The following is a 16519-nucleotide window of genomic DNA, read 5'->3' as shown; positions in this document are numbered from 1 at the left end:
GGTGCCCACATGCTGTTGAGTTATTCTTTTGAAATGTTGCAACCGGGTGGAAGTTGGAAGTGGATATTTTGTGCTCTTCTTTTGTTTTCCCTTTCTTTATGATGTTGAATTGAATGCTGCGACCAAGTCATGGGGCCTTTGATATGAGTTATGAGTTGCTAGATTTGACTTTTTGCAATTTTGTGTAGTTTGAGCAAGATGGCTAATCCAAATAATGTTGAGCTGGAGGCAGCAAAGTTTCTGCATAAGCTTATTCAAGAGTCTAAAGACGAGCCGACAAAATTGGCTACAAAGCTTTATGTGGTGTGTTTACATCTCTTATGTTGTATGCCTTCCAAAATTTGAGTTGCTTACCTGTATTAAGTTGTACTACTCTTGACTTAGATTTTACAACATATGAGATCCAGCGGGAAGGAGAACTCAATGCCCTATCAAGTAATATCAAGGTATAGCGTCACTATCCATATATTTAGAGCATTATAGAATTTCTTGCATATTGCCTGCCTTATTTGTTCCCAACCCCTTTGTCAATTCTCTCTGTGTTCAGTAACAGTTCTTTCTATCATTGTCTTATTGTACTTTCCAGTTACGATGGGAAGTATAAATTATACTGTATAATGATAGTTGCCCATGATATTATGCATTCCTTGCTTAATAAAAAGCATCCTAAAGCAGCGATTGGCTGGTTAAAACTAAAGCTACTGAAAAGTGATTGTCATACAGTTCAGAGTTCTCCATACCTATTCTGACTTGCCTGTACGGTTACAGTTCTCTTAACTTTCCTAATTACTGTTTTGTTGATTCAAGGGCCATGGAGACTGTTGTCAAGCAACATGGTCTTGATATTGAGGCTTTAATGTCCTCGCGTCTTCCTATGTCTGCGGGAGTGCAAGTAGGAGAAGCTGCATCATCACAAGTAGCTGGTAAAATGATATTTGTTTCAATTTATGTACTTCACTAATATCTCAATGCGAGCATTTCAAGCTCATGTTTTGCTGGCTGTTCTTTCATATTTTACGAGTCGAGAGTGTTATTGCAGGATCTTCACAGAGGGCCGGGGTCACTAGAGAATCGAAAGCCAATTTACTGGGAAACGAGATGGTTAAACCAGATGCATATGCGTCAAACAGTGCAGTTAGTGGTCCAAGCGGCAGTGGACATGGTATTTATCAAGCATCTGCACCACACATAAGTGGTAAGTGCAAAAGGAATTTGTCTGCTTATTTGCAAGCATAACAGATCATTCATATTGTCTGGTGTTGGAAACTAATTATTCACCGAATAAAAGAAGATTATAATGTGACAAAACATATGTAGATGGCCCAAAAGCCTTTGTTACTTCACATATGATTTATGATGGAGAATGGAGAAGAAACTGAAAAAACAGATAACCATGTCTCATCGCCAAAGGATTTTAGTAGCTTTCTTCGCGAGTAATTTACTGCTTCTTCTGGATGATGTTATGGAACCACTTTGATGGCTGACATAAAATCAAGGAGAGTGCTACTTTGAAAGGGTGGCTTGGCGGCGAAGAGTTGGGGTACAACTTCGTGAAACATGGCACAAATCTTAGAAACGCGACACTAGGCAAGTTCTCCCGCTATTTCTAAGCCTTGGTGGACAGAGTTACTCGGTACTTTTGCTAGTGGGAGGTAGCAAGTATCTGGTGGATTAGTTGAAGTGTACGAAAGTGCGAACATCTCCATTACTTTTAAAAACAAATTGAGGAGTTAAAGCCTTTGCTTTTGTTGATAAATTGAAACTTGAGAGTCAACAGATGGATGCTCAACTCCTTTAGCCTCTTTAAAAGCTAGGTGTATTGCTAATTTATTTTGGTGGTCTAGGATGCATCCTGTTAGCAATGCTGATCAATTTTTGGAGTTCATTAGCTCTTTAGTTCTGGCTTAGTCAGTTATTATAGACGCCAGCTAAATTTTTCTGCAAGCTTAAATGCTATATCTTGTACTCACTGCTTCTACTTGATGCCTTTTATAAATATCACTTACTTCATCAAAAAGAGAGTCAACGAATAATTGAATTGTTGGATGAGTTCCTATTTTGCATAAGGAGCGAGTGAATGCAAGATAGCCATTTTCTTGGGGGGTTTGATTATTTTGATAAGGTAAATAATTTTATTAACATTGGGAAATTCCAGTATATAAGTAGTATACCATAAAGTAGAGAACCTAGACCAAAATATTATTTTTCACAAAAGTCACCCAATCATCTATCCAAAAAAGAACCTCGTATTGCACCCAAACAAAAAAAGACACGATGCTGCTTCTCACGTATACAAAAATATTCTCGACCCCTTCAAAAGCTCTCCTATTCCTCTTCCTCCGTAATATCCACGTAGGTGCTAGTGGGGCAGCATCTCATGCGTTGAGTATTTTCTCCCTTAAAGCCCGGCTATATAGTTCCTCTTTTATTGTACTCGGCGTGACCCACTGTATTGTAGACAAATTCAAAACCTTCCACCATGGGCAGTACCGCGGTAGCTACTTGACAATGTAATAAGAGGTGATGCAGAACATCTACACATATGGCAACAACTGATATATGTGATCCTCCTATTCCTTAGGTTTCGACTGTCATTATCATTCTCCTACATGCCAAACACCCAAAGAAGCACAGTTTTCTGGTCGCCCTAGGTATCCAAATCGATAGATGCGGGAAATCCCTTCATCCCTCACGGCCTCTTCAATAGATTTCTGGTAGTACATTTGACTGAGAATTGCTCATCCTCCATATCTACTATTTCCACATGTCATGCATTTGCAATCTATTCATGTTGTATGGTAATTCTACTAGGTCTTAGTATTCACCCATCTACCAGATCTTGTAGGTTCCTTCTGAATGTGAGATCCTAATGTAAAAAGAATGCACTCCCCCTCATGTACCCTCTCGAATATGTTGATTGTTAATTTTCCCACTTTGGCGGGGGTGGGGTGGCTAATGGATGCTTGTTATGCAGTGTTGTCAAAAGGCGCGCATAAGCCCTAAAGCAAGGCTCAAAATATGTTGAGCGCTTCGCCTCGCTTTGTGAGCGCTTTAGTATCGCATCAAGTCTCTAAGACATTTTTTCTCTTGCCAATGAGTGTAATCCTGAAAATGTGACACTGAAAAATTTATATTTCACTTTATCGTTTTTTTCCAATTTTTTGTCCATATATTTGTTATTCATGCTTATAATTATTGGTCTTGGGCTACATAAACATATTTTTACTTTTTCTCTAGTTGCGCCTTTTTTATTTATTAAAGCCCACACTTTATTTGCGCTTTGCGCTCAAAGCCCCAATGAGCCTTAGAGTTTTTTTGCGCTTTTTGCCTTTGATAATACTGTTGTTATGCCATTTGTACCGGCCATTCCAAGTGTAGGAGCAATGTTAATATTTCCTGTTGAGCTGAGTGAAGAACTTTTCCTATCACGAGAATGTGTTGAAAATTAGTTCTGCTATCCAGTGCAGTTTAATGTTGCAAAGTGCTGCTCTATTCAGGTACAGGCGTCAAAGTTCCTGTAATGGCGCCTTCTGCGTCTAATTCATCTCAGCCAGTAGAACCAGGAATTTCAAGTCCAGTGCAGTTTGGAAGTCCTTCAATTGATAATCATGGTTATGCAGCAAAATTGCACAAAGATGGAAGCACGGAACCTTTCTCTGGTTCTACCTCGGTTGATCTTGTTGCCGGCAGAACTGCAGCGGGAAGAGCACTAGAGCATGAAGGAGGATCTAGTATGTTGGGAAATGCTAGCAAGATCAGTCAGGTACTTATTTTCCTTATTTCCACTGTATCCTTTCAAATTAAGCTATATATTTGATGACATTTTTTCCCTTATAACGAGCTTTTAGTTGTATGACAGATTTGTAAATGTGTCATCTGATGACTGCTATTTTTATGATATTCTATGTTGATTTGACATAAACAAGTCTATGTTTGTTTTTATGGATTAAAAAAAGCATGTGTTTAATTTTGATGTTGGATTCACAATGTTTCTGCATTTGGTTGCTATTTAATTGCTGCTATACTTGCAACTTCGACCTGATACATTAGTGACAGGAAACACCTTTTTTTGGAAAGTTAATGGTAAGGGAGGAAAGTTCTTAGAGAGGCCATGCTACACGTGCAGTGTATTAGAAGAGAAACTAGCTATTGTAATGCTGAACTTTTTATTTAATTTGATTCCGACCAGCTGGAAAGGATAATAGGAAAGCCAAGACAGTTCATTTGGGAAGAGACAGATGGTTGGGGGAATATGCCAAAGCATGAAGATCACATTCCTGTGGATTTAGCACCGGCATCAATATGTAAAATCTTTTTATAGTTGTTTCAAGAGCATCAATGGAATTATCACCAAAACCTGGGCTTCATAAATCTTGTTAAAAGTATCCTCTGTTTTTTCAAGTCGCGGAGCATTGGTCCTTTCGCCGAGAATGGCTGGAATTGGATTCTCCACAAAAAGTGTAGCTCCTGTGTGTAGACTTCTTCATAGTTTTTAGGAACAAAATGGATTATCTGGTACCGGTTTGCAAAATGTTCGCTTTATATATTTTCCTACTTACAGAATACTTTTATGAAAGCAAAGGAGAAATCACAGTAACACGAGCATTGCTTAGAGTAAGTCTGGATGTAGTAGAAAACAGTTGTCCACATCATTTCACATATCCAAGTGTGAAATTTAATTTTTAATGGATTTAGCACAAGCATCAAATTGTGGAAGCTTATTTTCAGGAGGAACTTAGCCAATCTCAATAGGGTGCAAGCTGCCTATGTCTTTTGGTGTCATCAGTTTCTTGTTTCTTATGATGTTTGGAGATGATGGCAGAATTGTGGTTTTGCGACAACAACTTACTATGGATCTCTTCTGGGTACATATTTGAACCTCATAATGAGAAGCATATTAGGTCGGACCTTGGCTGGACGATCTCACTTAGGTGCAGTATTGATGACTAGGAAATGGATAACCTTTGTTCTTTGTTGCTCCAACTTCATAGTTTCCCCCATTCTCTTTCCAGAGCTCTATAATGTGGAAACATGATGCGAAAGGTCTTTTCTCTGTTAAAGCATGCTACCAGCAGTTAAAACATTCCCCTATCTAGAAGTGACCTTGGAAATGCATTTGGCGCAACAGAGCACCAATGAAAGTGGGATGTTTTTAGTGGTTGGTAGCTAAGGAAGCTTGTCTTACACATGAAAATCTTCAGAAAAAGGGGTAGGAAAATATGCAGTAGGTGCTCACTTTGTGGTAATCAATCACCTATTTCTTCTTTGTTCCTTTACCTCACCGATATGGAGCTTCTTTTTTAACACCTTGCACTTGGACAATCCAATTGTGGTAATCAATCACCTATTTCTTCTTTGTTCCTTTACCTCACAGATATGGAGCTTCTTTTTTAACACCTTGCACTTGGACAATGCCAATGGCAAAAAACTAGTTACTATACTGTTGGCATTTAGGTGGTTTAGGAAAGGCAAAGAGGAAAACGTGGAAAACCATCCCTTCAGTGATCTAGTGGACTATTTGGAAAGAAAGGAATGCAAGGGTTTTCGAAAGCAAATTGGAATCTTTAATTAGCATTAAATACAGCTGTATTTGTTTACACTTTTTTGTTGGGTATACCATGACTATTGCAAATGACATTGAGGCCATAGTTGCTTTTTTGAGCTCATTATGTAACGCGTGATGTAGCTTCCACTTGTAACTGTTTCACAGCACTTACTTGATGCTGCTATCAATATACTACCTTTAACAATAAAAAACAAAACAAAATAACGGGTTCTGCTTCTCTGGTAAATTTTTCTACCTAATAAGTCCTCTGTTTTCAGTAAAGATTCTTTAAACATGATATCTAGTTCCAATAGATGCCTATCTAAGTAAAGCGAAACAGAGTTGAGTAGCTAAGTCCCTGCGACTACTTTGTACCTTGTTATTGGGATAAAACTACTACTGTTTTTGGAAATGAGTGCACCTCCTCCTTTTCTAGATTCAGTTAGATTTTTTTTTCCTTTTGGAGATTTGCTGTATTAAATGAACGCTCGCCTAGATTATCTGCTGACTTATTGTTTTTGTTTATTCAATTTATGCTCATACATGAAGAAAACCATTCCGATTTTGCGTTCACCATTTCTTAGTAATTCATTCTGCAGTATAAAGTGAAAGCTGTCATTGTTTGGTATACGGTTAAAACATCTTTTTAAATATTGGATTGGGACTGGTTTTGCATGGAGGTGACATGGATAGTGAGAGTTCAAAGAGCTGACCTTATCTTGTTTGGGGGTTAAGGTGTAGTTGGTGTTATATAAAGTCAAAACCTTGCGCTATTGAAGCAAGAAAGATTTCATCTGCTCAACTTATTCTTATGCACACAGAGTCTGTTTCCTGACATCATATTGGAAAATAGCTTGCTGTATTATAGAACCTCAATGAATAACAACTTTGGTTGTATTTAGTTGGTTATTCTTTTTCAGCAGTATTCGTTTTCTCTGTACACTTCATCTTTGCCTTAATTTGTTTGTGTCTACAGGGGGGCATGGCTAACAATGTCCCGGAGAAGAGTATGCTTAGAAGTGAAACTATCAGAGATGCAGGGAAGTTACCTGTTGCGGCTCAGGCTCCTGTATCTGCCATGCCTTTCAAAGAACATCATTTGAAACAGCTTAGAGCACAATGTCTTGTGTTTTTGGCTTTTAGGTATATAGGACGATGCATTTGTTTTTTGCGTTAGTCATTTTGCAAAGAAATTTGTTCTTCCAGCTACCACAGTTTTCAATAATCTTCCCACTTGTAGGAATGGTTTAATGCCTAAGAAGCTCCATCTTGAAATTGCGCTTGGAAACTTCTATCCCAAAGAAGGTATCTACTGCTTGATATCTCTCTTTTATACTAGTCTGTTTAAGAAGTCATACAACCTGCGTCATGTGCTATTATGCTGTGTTCTATAGATGTAAATCACAGAGAATTGGTTGACCATACAGGAAGGGAGCAACTGCTTACTGACCAAAGCAGTGCATCTGAAGTCACACGGCCATTAGGAGGAGCTGGCGAAACTGACAGGCTTTCTTCTGGGCCTACGTCCTCTGGAGTTCTTGCTGATACAAATCCGTCAATGGAGGCTGAGAATGCTAACTTGATGGAAGATAAAAGTAGTCAGCTTGATCCTTCTGAGCATGCGGACGAAAGGAGGCCTCAAAGAAAGATGAGAATGATTCAGGATGCTGAAGTGCCCATCCAGGATGCTACAGAATCACAGGCATCTGCTCTTAGAGGAGTACCGATTGATTCAAAACCCTTAGCTCCCAATAATCATGAGCATGCTTCCGCAAATACTGAACAACTTGGAATGTTTCCCCAAGCTTCCTCTGTTACGGGCACAAGCATGCAAATGAAACCTGATCTTAGTGGTTGGAGTGGAACTGAGGCGTCAAAGGTATCACCACCTGCCTCTGCCAATACCCATGAATCTGGTCTGCTAATGAAAGATTGTCCTGCGGATAGCAATGCTCAAGGAAATAGACATGCTGATAGTAACTTGCCTAGTTTACCCTTGAGGCAACAGTGGAAATCTGTTCCTGGAGCAATTAATCAGAGTCCTGTAACAATGCAAGTGAAGGATTCAAATATAATGCTGAAAAATCTGTCACAAGGTCTGAATAATATTTCTCGAATTTCATCTCTTATCAATTTCTTTAAAAATTTACCTTTTTTCCTTTTTATGGATTTGGTTTTGGGGCTTTGGGAATCTAGGTAAGACAAACTTCTTCCGATAACTTATATGCAATATGCAGATTCCTCTTTTCTTTTCTTCCCTTTTTTGCTATTGTGGTGTGGTGTCAAACTTCATCGAGGGGACTGATTTTTCAGTGTGTTGACTATACGTCTATATGTACATACTTATATAGTTATATTTGCATGTATATTTATACGACTCGTTATTGTTCTAACATCTGCACATAAAGTTCTAACATCTGCACATTAAGTCCATTTACAGTGCAAGAAACAGATCAAGAGGATGAAAATATTTCAGCATCCACAGATAGGTTACCATCTCCAAGGCATACAATGATGGAGAAATGGATTTTGGATCGGCAGAAAAGGAAACATCTTAGTGAACAGAAATGGTCGGAGAAACAGCAAAAAGCGGAAAAAAGGATTGCTTCTTGTGCAGAGAAGTTGAAGGTTTGCTATTGAAATTGTTCTTCCCTTATAGGATGCTATGCTCTTATCAGTATTTTGTATAGACTGGATATTTGGTTAGCTTGTTAACGCTGATTGGATTGGTAACTGTCTAAGGCCTTCTTCTGGTGAAACTTGAGTCCATTTTAGCTTCTTCACGTGAGTTCGGTAGATTAAGATCTTCTCTAATTTTCCATTCAAAAAGTGCTCTGAACTTTCAAGTGGGAATGAATTTAGTTGGCTTTGTTCCCCATCATGGTCGTCACGATATTTTGTGATACCTTGAAATGGAAAATCTCTCTTTATTCTGTCCTCTGTTCACTTTTTTTTTCTTTTTTTTTCCTGATTTTGATTTGTTTTATTCTTTCATGGGTTGGTGCATCAGGGTGGGGGGTGGGTGGGTTTGCAGTAATTAAATGTACTGTTTACTCAATGGCCCATTACTCATAGAATCCTGATGTTATGTCAGGCTTTCTTCTTTGGCTTAACAGAGCTTTCATTCACCTAAAACCACCTACATGTGTAGCCAGTGCATCTACCTTTTTTTTGGGGGGTTGGGGATCTTACCTTGTCAATGGAACTTGTTGCTTAGCTGGTGCCTTTTGTGAGTAAAGCAATGAAACTTTCTGAATATTCTTGTGTTATGCCCTTTGCTTGAGAGTTCTAGTTGCTAATACTTTTAAAATTTGGGTGAATAGTGTGCTTTCAAGTTGATTGGTCTTATATGCATCGATTATGTTCCCCAAAGAAAGAGAAATAAATAGGTGTAGACAAGCACAGATAGGGACATGATCAGGATTCACCTATGAGATCTTTTCAAAACAAAGAAGATCATATTGCCCATTTTAAGTACAAGAATGGTGTAAATAGTGAATACACAGCAGATGTAAGCTCAATGTAGTATGATAATATGCTTTCCAGCTTCATTCTAACCATTTGGGTGTCATCATGTTTCTTTTATTACGCTGCATAGACGGACTGTGTTTGAAGAGAAAGAGCCACAAGCGTTTCCCTCTAAAAGGAAGTAGTTTTCAAGTGCCAAATTGCTCAAAACTAGACCTATTTTTCCTTGGAACAATAGATATTCTCCCAATCGTTAAATCTCCCGTTTCCATTCAGTTGCCGAGCTACACTTCTGGGGACTTAAAACAGAAAAGACTCTGCACTTTGAGAACTAAAGTTGTCTATCTCCTTCGCTGTTATTCCATGGTTCTCAATAACCAAAGCAACTACCCACCATTGTAGATGAAAAAAAAACTGTATGGTTGGGTTATTCTTCTTCCTTAGCTGCAAAATGGTAAATTAAACTGCATGTTGAGTGCCCAATGATGTCATTGATGCCGAGATAATAATCAAATTAAAGCTGGCATTTATGATACTCCTGTTGCATTGTTTTTGGTTTTTATGGATCTTGAGTGTGTCTATGAAATTACTTTATCCAAAAAAAAAAGGTGGAAGAAAGGATATCACTGCACTTTGCGTCAGCTGTTTTTGATCTGTCAGAACCATTTGATGATCTGCTCTTCCAGCGTCTGATACACGTGCTTGTGACAATCATAAGCATCTTTAATGTCCATAGATTGCTATAACCTTATTTATGTACAATGGCTCTTACATCCCAGTTAAGTTTCATTGCTCGATGTGATAAATACTCATCTTCATTTATGTGGCAGGAATCGGTGAGCTCCTCTGAGGATATCTCTGCAAAAACAAAAAGTGTCATTGAGCTGAAAAAGCTTCAATTGCTGGAGCTGCAGCGCCGTCTACGGAGGTGATTGATCTAGTTCAACTTGCTTTTTTATACATATCTAGATGTATTCCACATTGTTCCTACTCCCTTATTTTCTAACTTTGCCTTCACTAGTGGATATCTTATTTTCTGGGAAGGGTGTCACATGGTCAACAAATTTGATATTTCTATGGTGAATTATTTGCAAGTTTAATATGTATCAATGTACCACATTGTTACTACTGCCTTGCTTTCTAATTTTGCCTCTCCTAATAGATACCTACATTTCAAGGAAGTACGACAAGCTGTCAACCATTTTGCAAATCTATAGCATTCACTTCGAGTGTTGCAAGTTTGATCTTTAGAGATATGATATAATTTTTTAATTCTCATTAAATACAAGACCTCATTTAACTAATTCGAAGATTTTTGAATGAAAATTGGCACTCTGAGATATTATTAATTTGTGGATTCAAAAAGATAAGTTACATAGTAGCTGAGATTTATATTAATATAAATCTGAAAAGAACCAGCTGAGTAGTTGGGTCCTAGATGATTTTAGTTTCTTACTGGATCTTATAAAAATATTCTCAATAAGAGCTGCACCGTGGTTTCTGATGCATGTGTGTATGGATACTCATAGTATATGAACATATTCTTGTATTATACAGTCTCTGGTGGACGTGGTGGTTCTCTGGAGGGTTGGTATTTCTTCTTAAGCTGGTGTCTAAAATGCTTATGTGGTTACAAATTTGCAGTCTGTGAATATTTCCTTGTATGTATACTAGACTCCGGTGGTTCTCCAGGGAGCTTGTATTTCTTCTTAGAACTGGTGGTCTCATGCTCTCCCCTGTGGTAGCCAAGATTATTTATATCGTCTAGAACTGTTCAGGCTTTTCCTATGTCACCCTTCATTGTTTCACATTATCTGTTCAGTTCTTGTGACCTTGTGACAATTTTTTGGCAGTGAAATTCTCAACGATTTTTTCAAACCAATAGCAGCTGACATGGAGCGCTTAAAATCAATCAAGAAACACAGAATTGGGAGGAAATCAAAGCAACTTGAAAGATATGAACAAAAAATGAAGGAAGAGCGTCAAAAAAGAATTCGTGAGAGACAGAAGGAGTTCTTCAGCGAGATTGAAGTTCACAGGTATGCAATTACTGTCCTCCTTGGGGTTAATCGTGTGACTTTTTTTCTGGTCAAATTAATCGTGTGGCTTTGCTCCTTTAACAGTAAATGATTAATGACTTCTTTTCTAATTTTCTTATTTTTTGTTTTCTTGGAATTAACCTGAACTCCAGGGAAAGATTGGAAGATGTATTCAAAATGAAGAGAGAACGTTGGAAAGGTTTCAATAAGTATGTTAAAGAGTTCCATAAAAGGAAGGAACGGATACATCGTGAGAAGATTGACAGAATCCAGCGTGAGAAAATTAATTTACTGAAAATCAATGATGTTGAGGGATACCTTAGAATGGTTCAGGTATGGTATGACTAAATTTCTCTCTCTGCGCTGCCCTCTGTTCCACTTCTCCTGATAAATACTTTCACATTGCTTGTAGGACGCAAAGTCGGATCGTGTTAAACAACTACTAAAAGAGACGGAAAAGTACCTCCAACAGCTTGGATCCAAATTAAAGGACGCTAAGTCAATAGCAAGAAAATTTGATACCGACATGGGTGACAATAGAAACACTGGTGTGGTTGAGGAGGATGAAATTGACTTCGGTGATGAGGATGAAACAGATCAGGCTAAGGTTCTTTCAGATATTGTCCTATATGGTTAAATGCACATATTGCTAGCTGGCATGCTGATTGTTATATGCTTGTTTTGTGTCATTCCTGATTGGCTTATACGTTTAATTTTTTTCTGCAGCATTACTTGGAAAGCAATGAAAAATACTATATGATGGCACATAGGTAATTTCTGCTTATATAAACTCTTACATGGTCTTGAAGGACTTAACACCATAGATTCTTCAGTTTTATTTGAATCTTCATTCTTTTGACTTCCCATTATTCAACTTTGTTATCTGTTCCATGTCAGTATTCAATCTCTCTGGTTGAGATGCTAAATACGTAAATTTATTTTCTGCAGTGTAAAGGAGACCATTGCAGAGCAGCCTACTTCTCTCAAAGGTGGAAAATTAAGGGAGTAAGTTTTTTCATGTCAGAATTAGTTATTATTGCGGATCTATGTTTGTGAGTGCATTTTTTTAATATTTAATTTCCCCTCGCAGATATTTCCTATTTCCTTCATCTAGAGTATGTTTAATCTCGATTTTTCTTTCAGGTACCAAATGAATGGATTGCGATGGTTGGTTTCGCTCTACAATAACCATTTGAATGGAATTTTAGCTGATGAGATGGGACTCGGTAAAACTGTTCAGGTACATTAATATGTAATTGCTTTAGTGGTTACTCTTAGTTGATTCCTAGTTTATTAAACTCTAGTTCTCCTTTTGAAGTTCATTTAAATTCCATAGTTATTTTCTCATGAATATCTCATGGAGACAATTTTGTAGGTTATATCCCTAATGTGTTACCTGATGGAAGCCAAAAATGACAGAGGACCTTTTCTGGTGGTAGTGCCATCCTCTGTCCTGCCCGGATGGGAGTCAGAGATAAACTTTTGGGCACCAGATATGCTCAAAATAGTTTATTCTGGACCACCAGAAGAGCGAAGGAAGCTTTTCAAGTATGTCATATTGTTGTCTAGCAATTCTATTATTATGTTGTTACTTCCGTTGTATTCATTCTGTAAATATTGGGTAACTTGTCATTGCAGGGAAAGAATAGTTCATCAAAAGTTCAATGTTCTTTTGACAACATATGAGTATTTGATGAACAAACATGATCGGCCAAAACTAAGTAAAATACATTGGCACTATATCATAATTGATGAAGGCCATCGCATAAAAAATGCTTCTTGCAAGTTGAATGCTGATCTCAAGCACTATCGCAGTAATCATAGGTTGCTGTTGACGGGAACTCCTCTTCAGGTTTATATTGTCTGAGATTTTTATTTCTTACATCCTGTGGGTTTAGAAGACAAATGCTCTTCTGGCATATAACATGATATACTACCTTTTTTTTGTGTGTGCGCTCATGTGATCTGAAAGTATTTATTATTCCGTCCATGTAGAACAATCTTGAGGAGCTCTGGGCACTCCTTAACTTCCTTTTGCCAAATATCTTCAACTCATCAGAAGACTTCTCACAATGGTTTAACAAACCATTTGAGAGCAATGGTGACAACTCTGCTGATGAGGTATGTTTCTTACCGTTTCCAGTCGGAAATACGATTTCCTTGTTGCTTAAGTTATTCTTTATATTTTATTGATCCAATTACTTTGCTTTCTTCTGCTGCTAGGCTTTGCTCTCCGAGGAGGAAAATCTTTTGATCATAAATCGTCTGCACCAAGTTCTGCGTCCATTTGTACTTAGGAGATTGAAACACAAGGTATATCTCTTCATCTGTACTATGCACTTGCCCTACTCGACTGGTTATCCAATCTCAAGCTATGTGTATCACAATTTTCATGTGTGTTCTTGTAAATCCTGGATTTGATTTAAGGTTGGAGAAGACAAGAGAAGCAGCCGCACCCCCTTGTTGCAGAGAACTGCGATTAAATGAAATCCACCATTAATGGGGTCTTTAAAAAGCTTGAAGGTTTAAAATGGGTTGCTTGATTTGATGAAAATTTGGGAAATTAATATTGGGGTTGTCTTTGGGTCGTCGTGGGGAATGTTTAGCTGAAGTTATAACAAATTTGGAGGAGTTCCTCTTAAAAATTTGGATTAAAATCGAAAATTGTGTAGAACACCAAGACCACTAATTATTTTGTTTATTAAATAGATTAACATAGTTTTTCCTTTTTTTTTTACTCAGAATAATATATGTCCTTTTTTTTTATTCGGTCATTCGCCACATCAGCAGCGAGTGCATTGCACAAACTTTGTAAGTTTGTCTGATTGTCAAAGAAGTGCTCAATTGGAATAAGTTTCGGGGTAGTATGAGTGCTCAATTGGAACTCCCTTAAGTTTAGGTGTCTAAATGAAAAATCGTGCCGACTTTAAGTGTCTTCGTTTGTATTCAGCCAAAATCAAATGTTCTTATTGATGCCACACCTATGTGGTATTATATTTATGAAAGGCATCATGCCTCCCAAAAATCTAACCAACTGTTTGCAAGTGGAATCCAACTGTACACTAAAATTATAAAAGAAACAAAAGAGAATTTTTGACCTTTGATAACGCACTTTCAATCCCTCAAAAGTTTTCCCATATCTCTCTCCATAATACCCAAAATGATGCAAAAATCACGTGTTTTCCAAAATTACCTACCTCCAGCTTCCAGCTTGCTCTAACTCCAACTCCTCAGCGTGCCCGTGATTATGTTGGGTAACACCAATTGGATTTTAATTGCAAATATCAATGACGATAGCTGCCAGGCAAAATCACAATGTTTTAGTGCATGGTTCTCATCCTCCCCATGCTTACACCACCAACAATAATACATCTTCTTAACAATAATTTCTCTTATTAATTTTTTTATGTACCATCAAGTTATACTTATTGCCCCTCTCCGTGACCAAGAAAAAGGAGGAAATAGAAAGAGGGATCTAAATAGTGTTGCTTTAATTAGATAGAGATAACAACCCATTTCCTCCACTATTGTGGACACTTAACACCCCCGCACGCCCAAGACGGGACATCCAGAGCTTGGACAACACAAAATGGGGCCCATCCTTGGATAAAACAAGAATAAGAATGGGTGTGGCTCTGATACCATGAGAAGAAATTGTCCTTGGACCTAACTCAAGCCAATGCTAGCTCCTGAGACGGGAGTGTTTCTTTTTGTTTTTGTATAGAGGTCTCCATATCTATGTAACGCCTATCACCATCTTAGTGCTTAGTTTTCATTTAATCAAAGAATAACAAAATAGCTCTTGAGATGAGGATTGACCAAGTCCATATAAGGAGACAACATCCCATTTCCTCAACCAATGTGGGACACCTAACACTGGCTATCACGAGTATTGCTACACCTGAATCTCAAACAAGTTGGAGTTGTCTATGCGAATGTTTATATTGATCAGTTTATGTGGGCTTGTTTATCCATTACATGATAATTTAAGGACTTCTCTAAATTTGGACAGAGACTTTTTAAATCAGACTTATCCCTACATTCTACATCTATTTTGTAGATACTTTGGGTTGTAGATGCCCGATATCCATCCCATTTTTACATTTTTGGTCTTAATTGTTTTATACAAATAAATGTTATTGTAGACAAGCCACTTTGTTTTTTTTAGTGAAACCTGGCCTACTTAGGCGATGCTACATGATTGAGGCTTTATTCTCCTATGGGGAACAACGGATCCTGCATATCAGAAAAGTGCAATCTCATATCCTATTGCCTTGTGGAGCAGAGTCTCTGCCATTACTTCTTGTGATTGGCCTTGAGAGATACATTCCAAATTTATGATTTTGTTATAAGGAAAAAAAAGAAATTTATGATTTATTATCTTTATCCAAAAGATAGGAGATGTTTTATGGACCATGCTTTTTATTTTTGTTGGTATCTTCTTATTGCATAGCACGCTGAAGCACTTTATATTTTAATTTTGATGTGTTACATCCTCATCCATCATAGCATTCTCTTGGTAATACTACAGCTAGATAAGACTCCAGTTCAGCCATCTAAAAAAAATCCAGTCCAGTCTTACTTTAGCTTTATTTTTCTTGTAACGACTAAACTTTTTCTTGAAAAGTAAGGTAATCTTATATATTAAACAAGCATAGCGGATGTGCTGTAACAGCTGAACAGTATTTACAGAAGCAAAAAACAGCAAAAATTTTTGCCCCTTCTTATGATAGCTAAACTTGTAGTGCATATATCCTGTTATCTAAAATACTTACCCTTAACAATTTTCTCCACAGCTCAAGCTTTTGTTAGGCTCTCTCACTAATTTCATCCATTAACACTTCTTCTCCACATAACATGCTCCTTAACCTCATTTTGTATAATATTAGTTAACTCATCCATAGGACCATAACTAGGTGAAAAAAGTGCAGGCTCAGGGCAGATTCTTTTGTGAACCCACGGTCAGTTGGAACCCCGTATCTCCTTCCTCTATTTTCACACTTGTGACGGCTTCTTATGCATCCTTTATTGCTCTTTTATATTTTATATGAATTCTTTTATTCTCCAAAAGCATAATTGGGAGGGTGTCTAATATGACTGGCAACAAGTCTTATTGCACACATGATGGAACTTAGATATTTGGCATAGTGTTGTTCCTTATGTTGCTAAGAGGAATGTAGAGTCTACTGTTTTAATCATTCTTTCAGGTTCTTGATAGTGCAAGAAAACAAACAATTATTTCATACTGTATATGCTGCCATATTGGTAGCAAATCTGTCTTATGTGACCAAAAAATGCTTCCTAAGAATGCTTCTGGCATTCAATTTTTGACAGTGTTGAGAGCTTATGCCTGTCTTTTTCAAATGCTTGTCTTAGGTTGAGAATGAATTACCTGAAAAGATTGAAAGGCTTGTTAGATGTGAAGCTTCTTCATATCAGAAGCTTTTGATGAAGCGAGTGGAAGAAA

General features: G+C 37.5%; 1 protein-coding gene across 4 annotated transcripts in view; it reads left to right on the top strand.

Annotated features, from left to right (window-relative positions):
• LOC107777060 (uncharacterized) overlaps nt 1-16519 on the top strand; it is a 32129-nt gene that overhangs the window by 1396 nt on the left and 14214 nt on the right. For all 4 annotated transcript variants that reach the window (XM_075237472.1, XM_075237471.1, XM_075237470.1 and 1 more), the window contains exons 2-22: nt 189-303; nt 385-446; nt 808-923; nt 1040-1195; nt 3498-3763; nt 6522-6688; nt 6786-6850; nt 6973-7641; nt 7986-8173; nt 9844-9941; nt 10867-11052; nt 11205-11385; nt 11465-11659; nt 11779-11822; nt 12001-12057; nt 12196-12292; nt 12428-12600; nt 12691-12904; nt 13048-13173; nt 13276-13365; nt 16429-16519. The exon at nt 16429-16519 is cut by the window's right edge and continues 26 nt beyond it. In XM_075237472.1, the coding sequence (XP_075093573.1) occupies nt 199-303; nt 385-446; nt 808-923; nt 1040-1195; nt 3498-3763; nt 6522-6688; nt 6786-6850; nt 6973-7641; nt 7986-8173; nt 9844-9941; nt 10867-11052; nt 11205-11385; nt 11465-11659; nt 11779-11822; nt 12001-12057; nt 12196-12292; nt 12428-12600; nt 12691-12904; nt 13048-13173; nt 13276-13365; nt 16429-16519 (3346 nt within the window). In that variant the 5' untranslated portion in view covers nt 189-198. The remainder of the gene's footprint in view (nt 1-188; nt 304-384; nt 447-807; nt 924-1039; nt 1196-3497; nt 3764-6521; nt 6689-6785; nt 6851-6972; nt 7642-7985; nt 8174-9843; nt 9942-10866; nt 11053-11204; nt 11386-11464; nt 11660-11778; nt 11823-12000; nt 12058-12195; nt 12293-12427; nt 12601-12690; nt 12905-13047; nt 13174-13275; nt 13366-16428) is intronic.

Source organism: Nicotiana tabacum, chromosome 18, assembly GCF_000715075.1.
Source record: "Nicotiana tabacum cultivar K326 chromosome 18, ASM71507v2, whole genome shotgun sequence".
Classification (NCBI taxonomy): domain Eukaryota; kingdom Viridiplantae; phylum Streptophyta; class Magnoliopsida; order Solanales; family Solanaceae; genus Nicotiana; species Nicotiana tabacum.
This window is presented reverse-complemented; position numbering and strand designations above follow the sequence as displayed.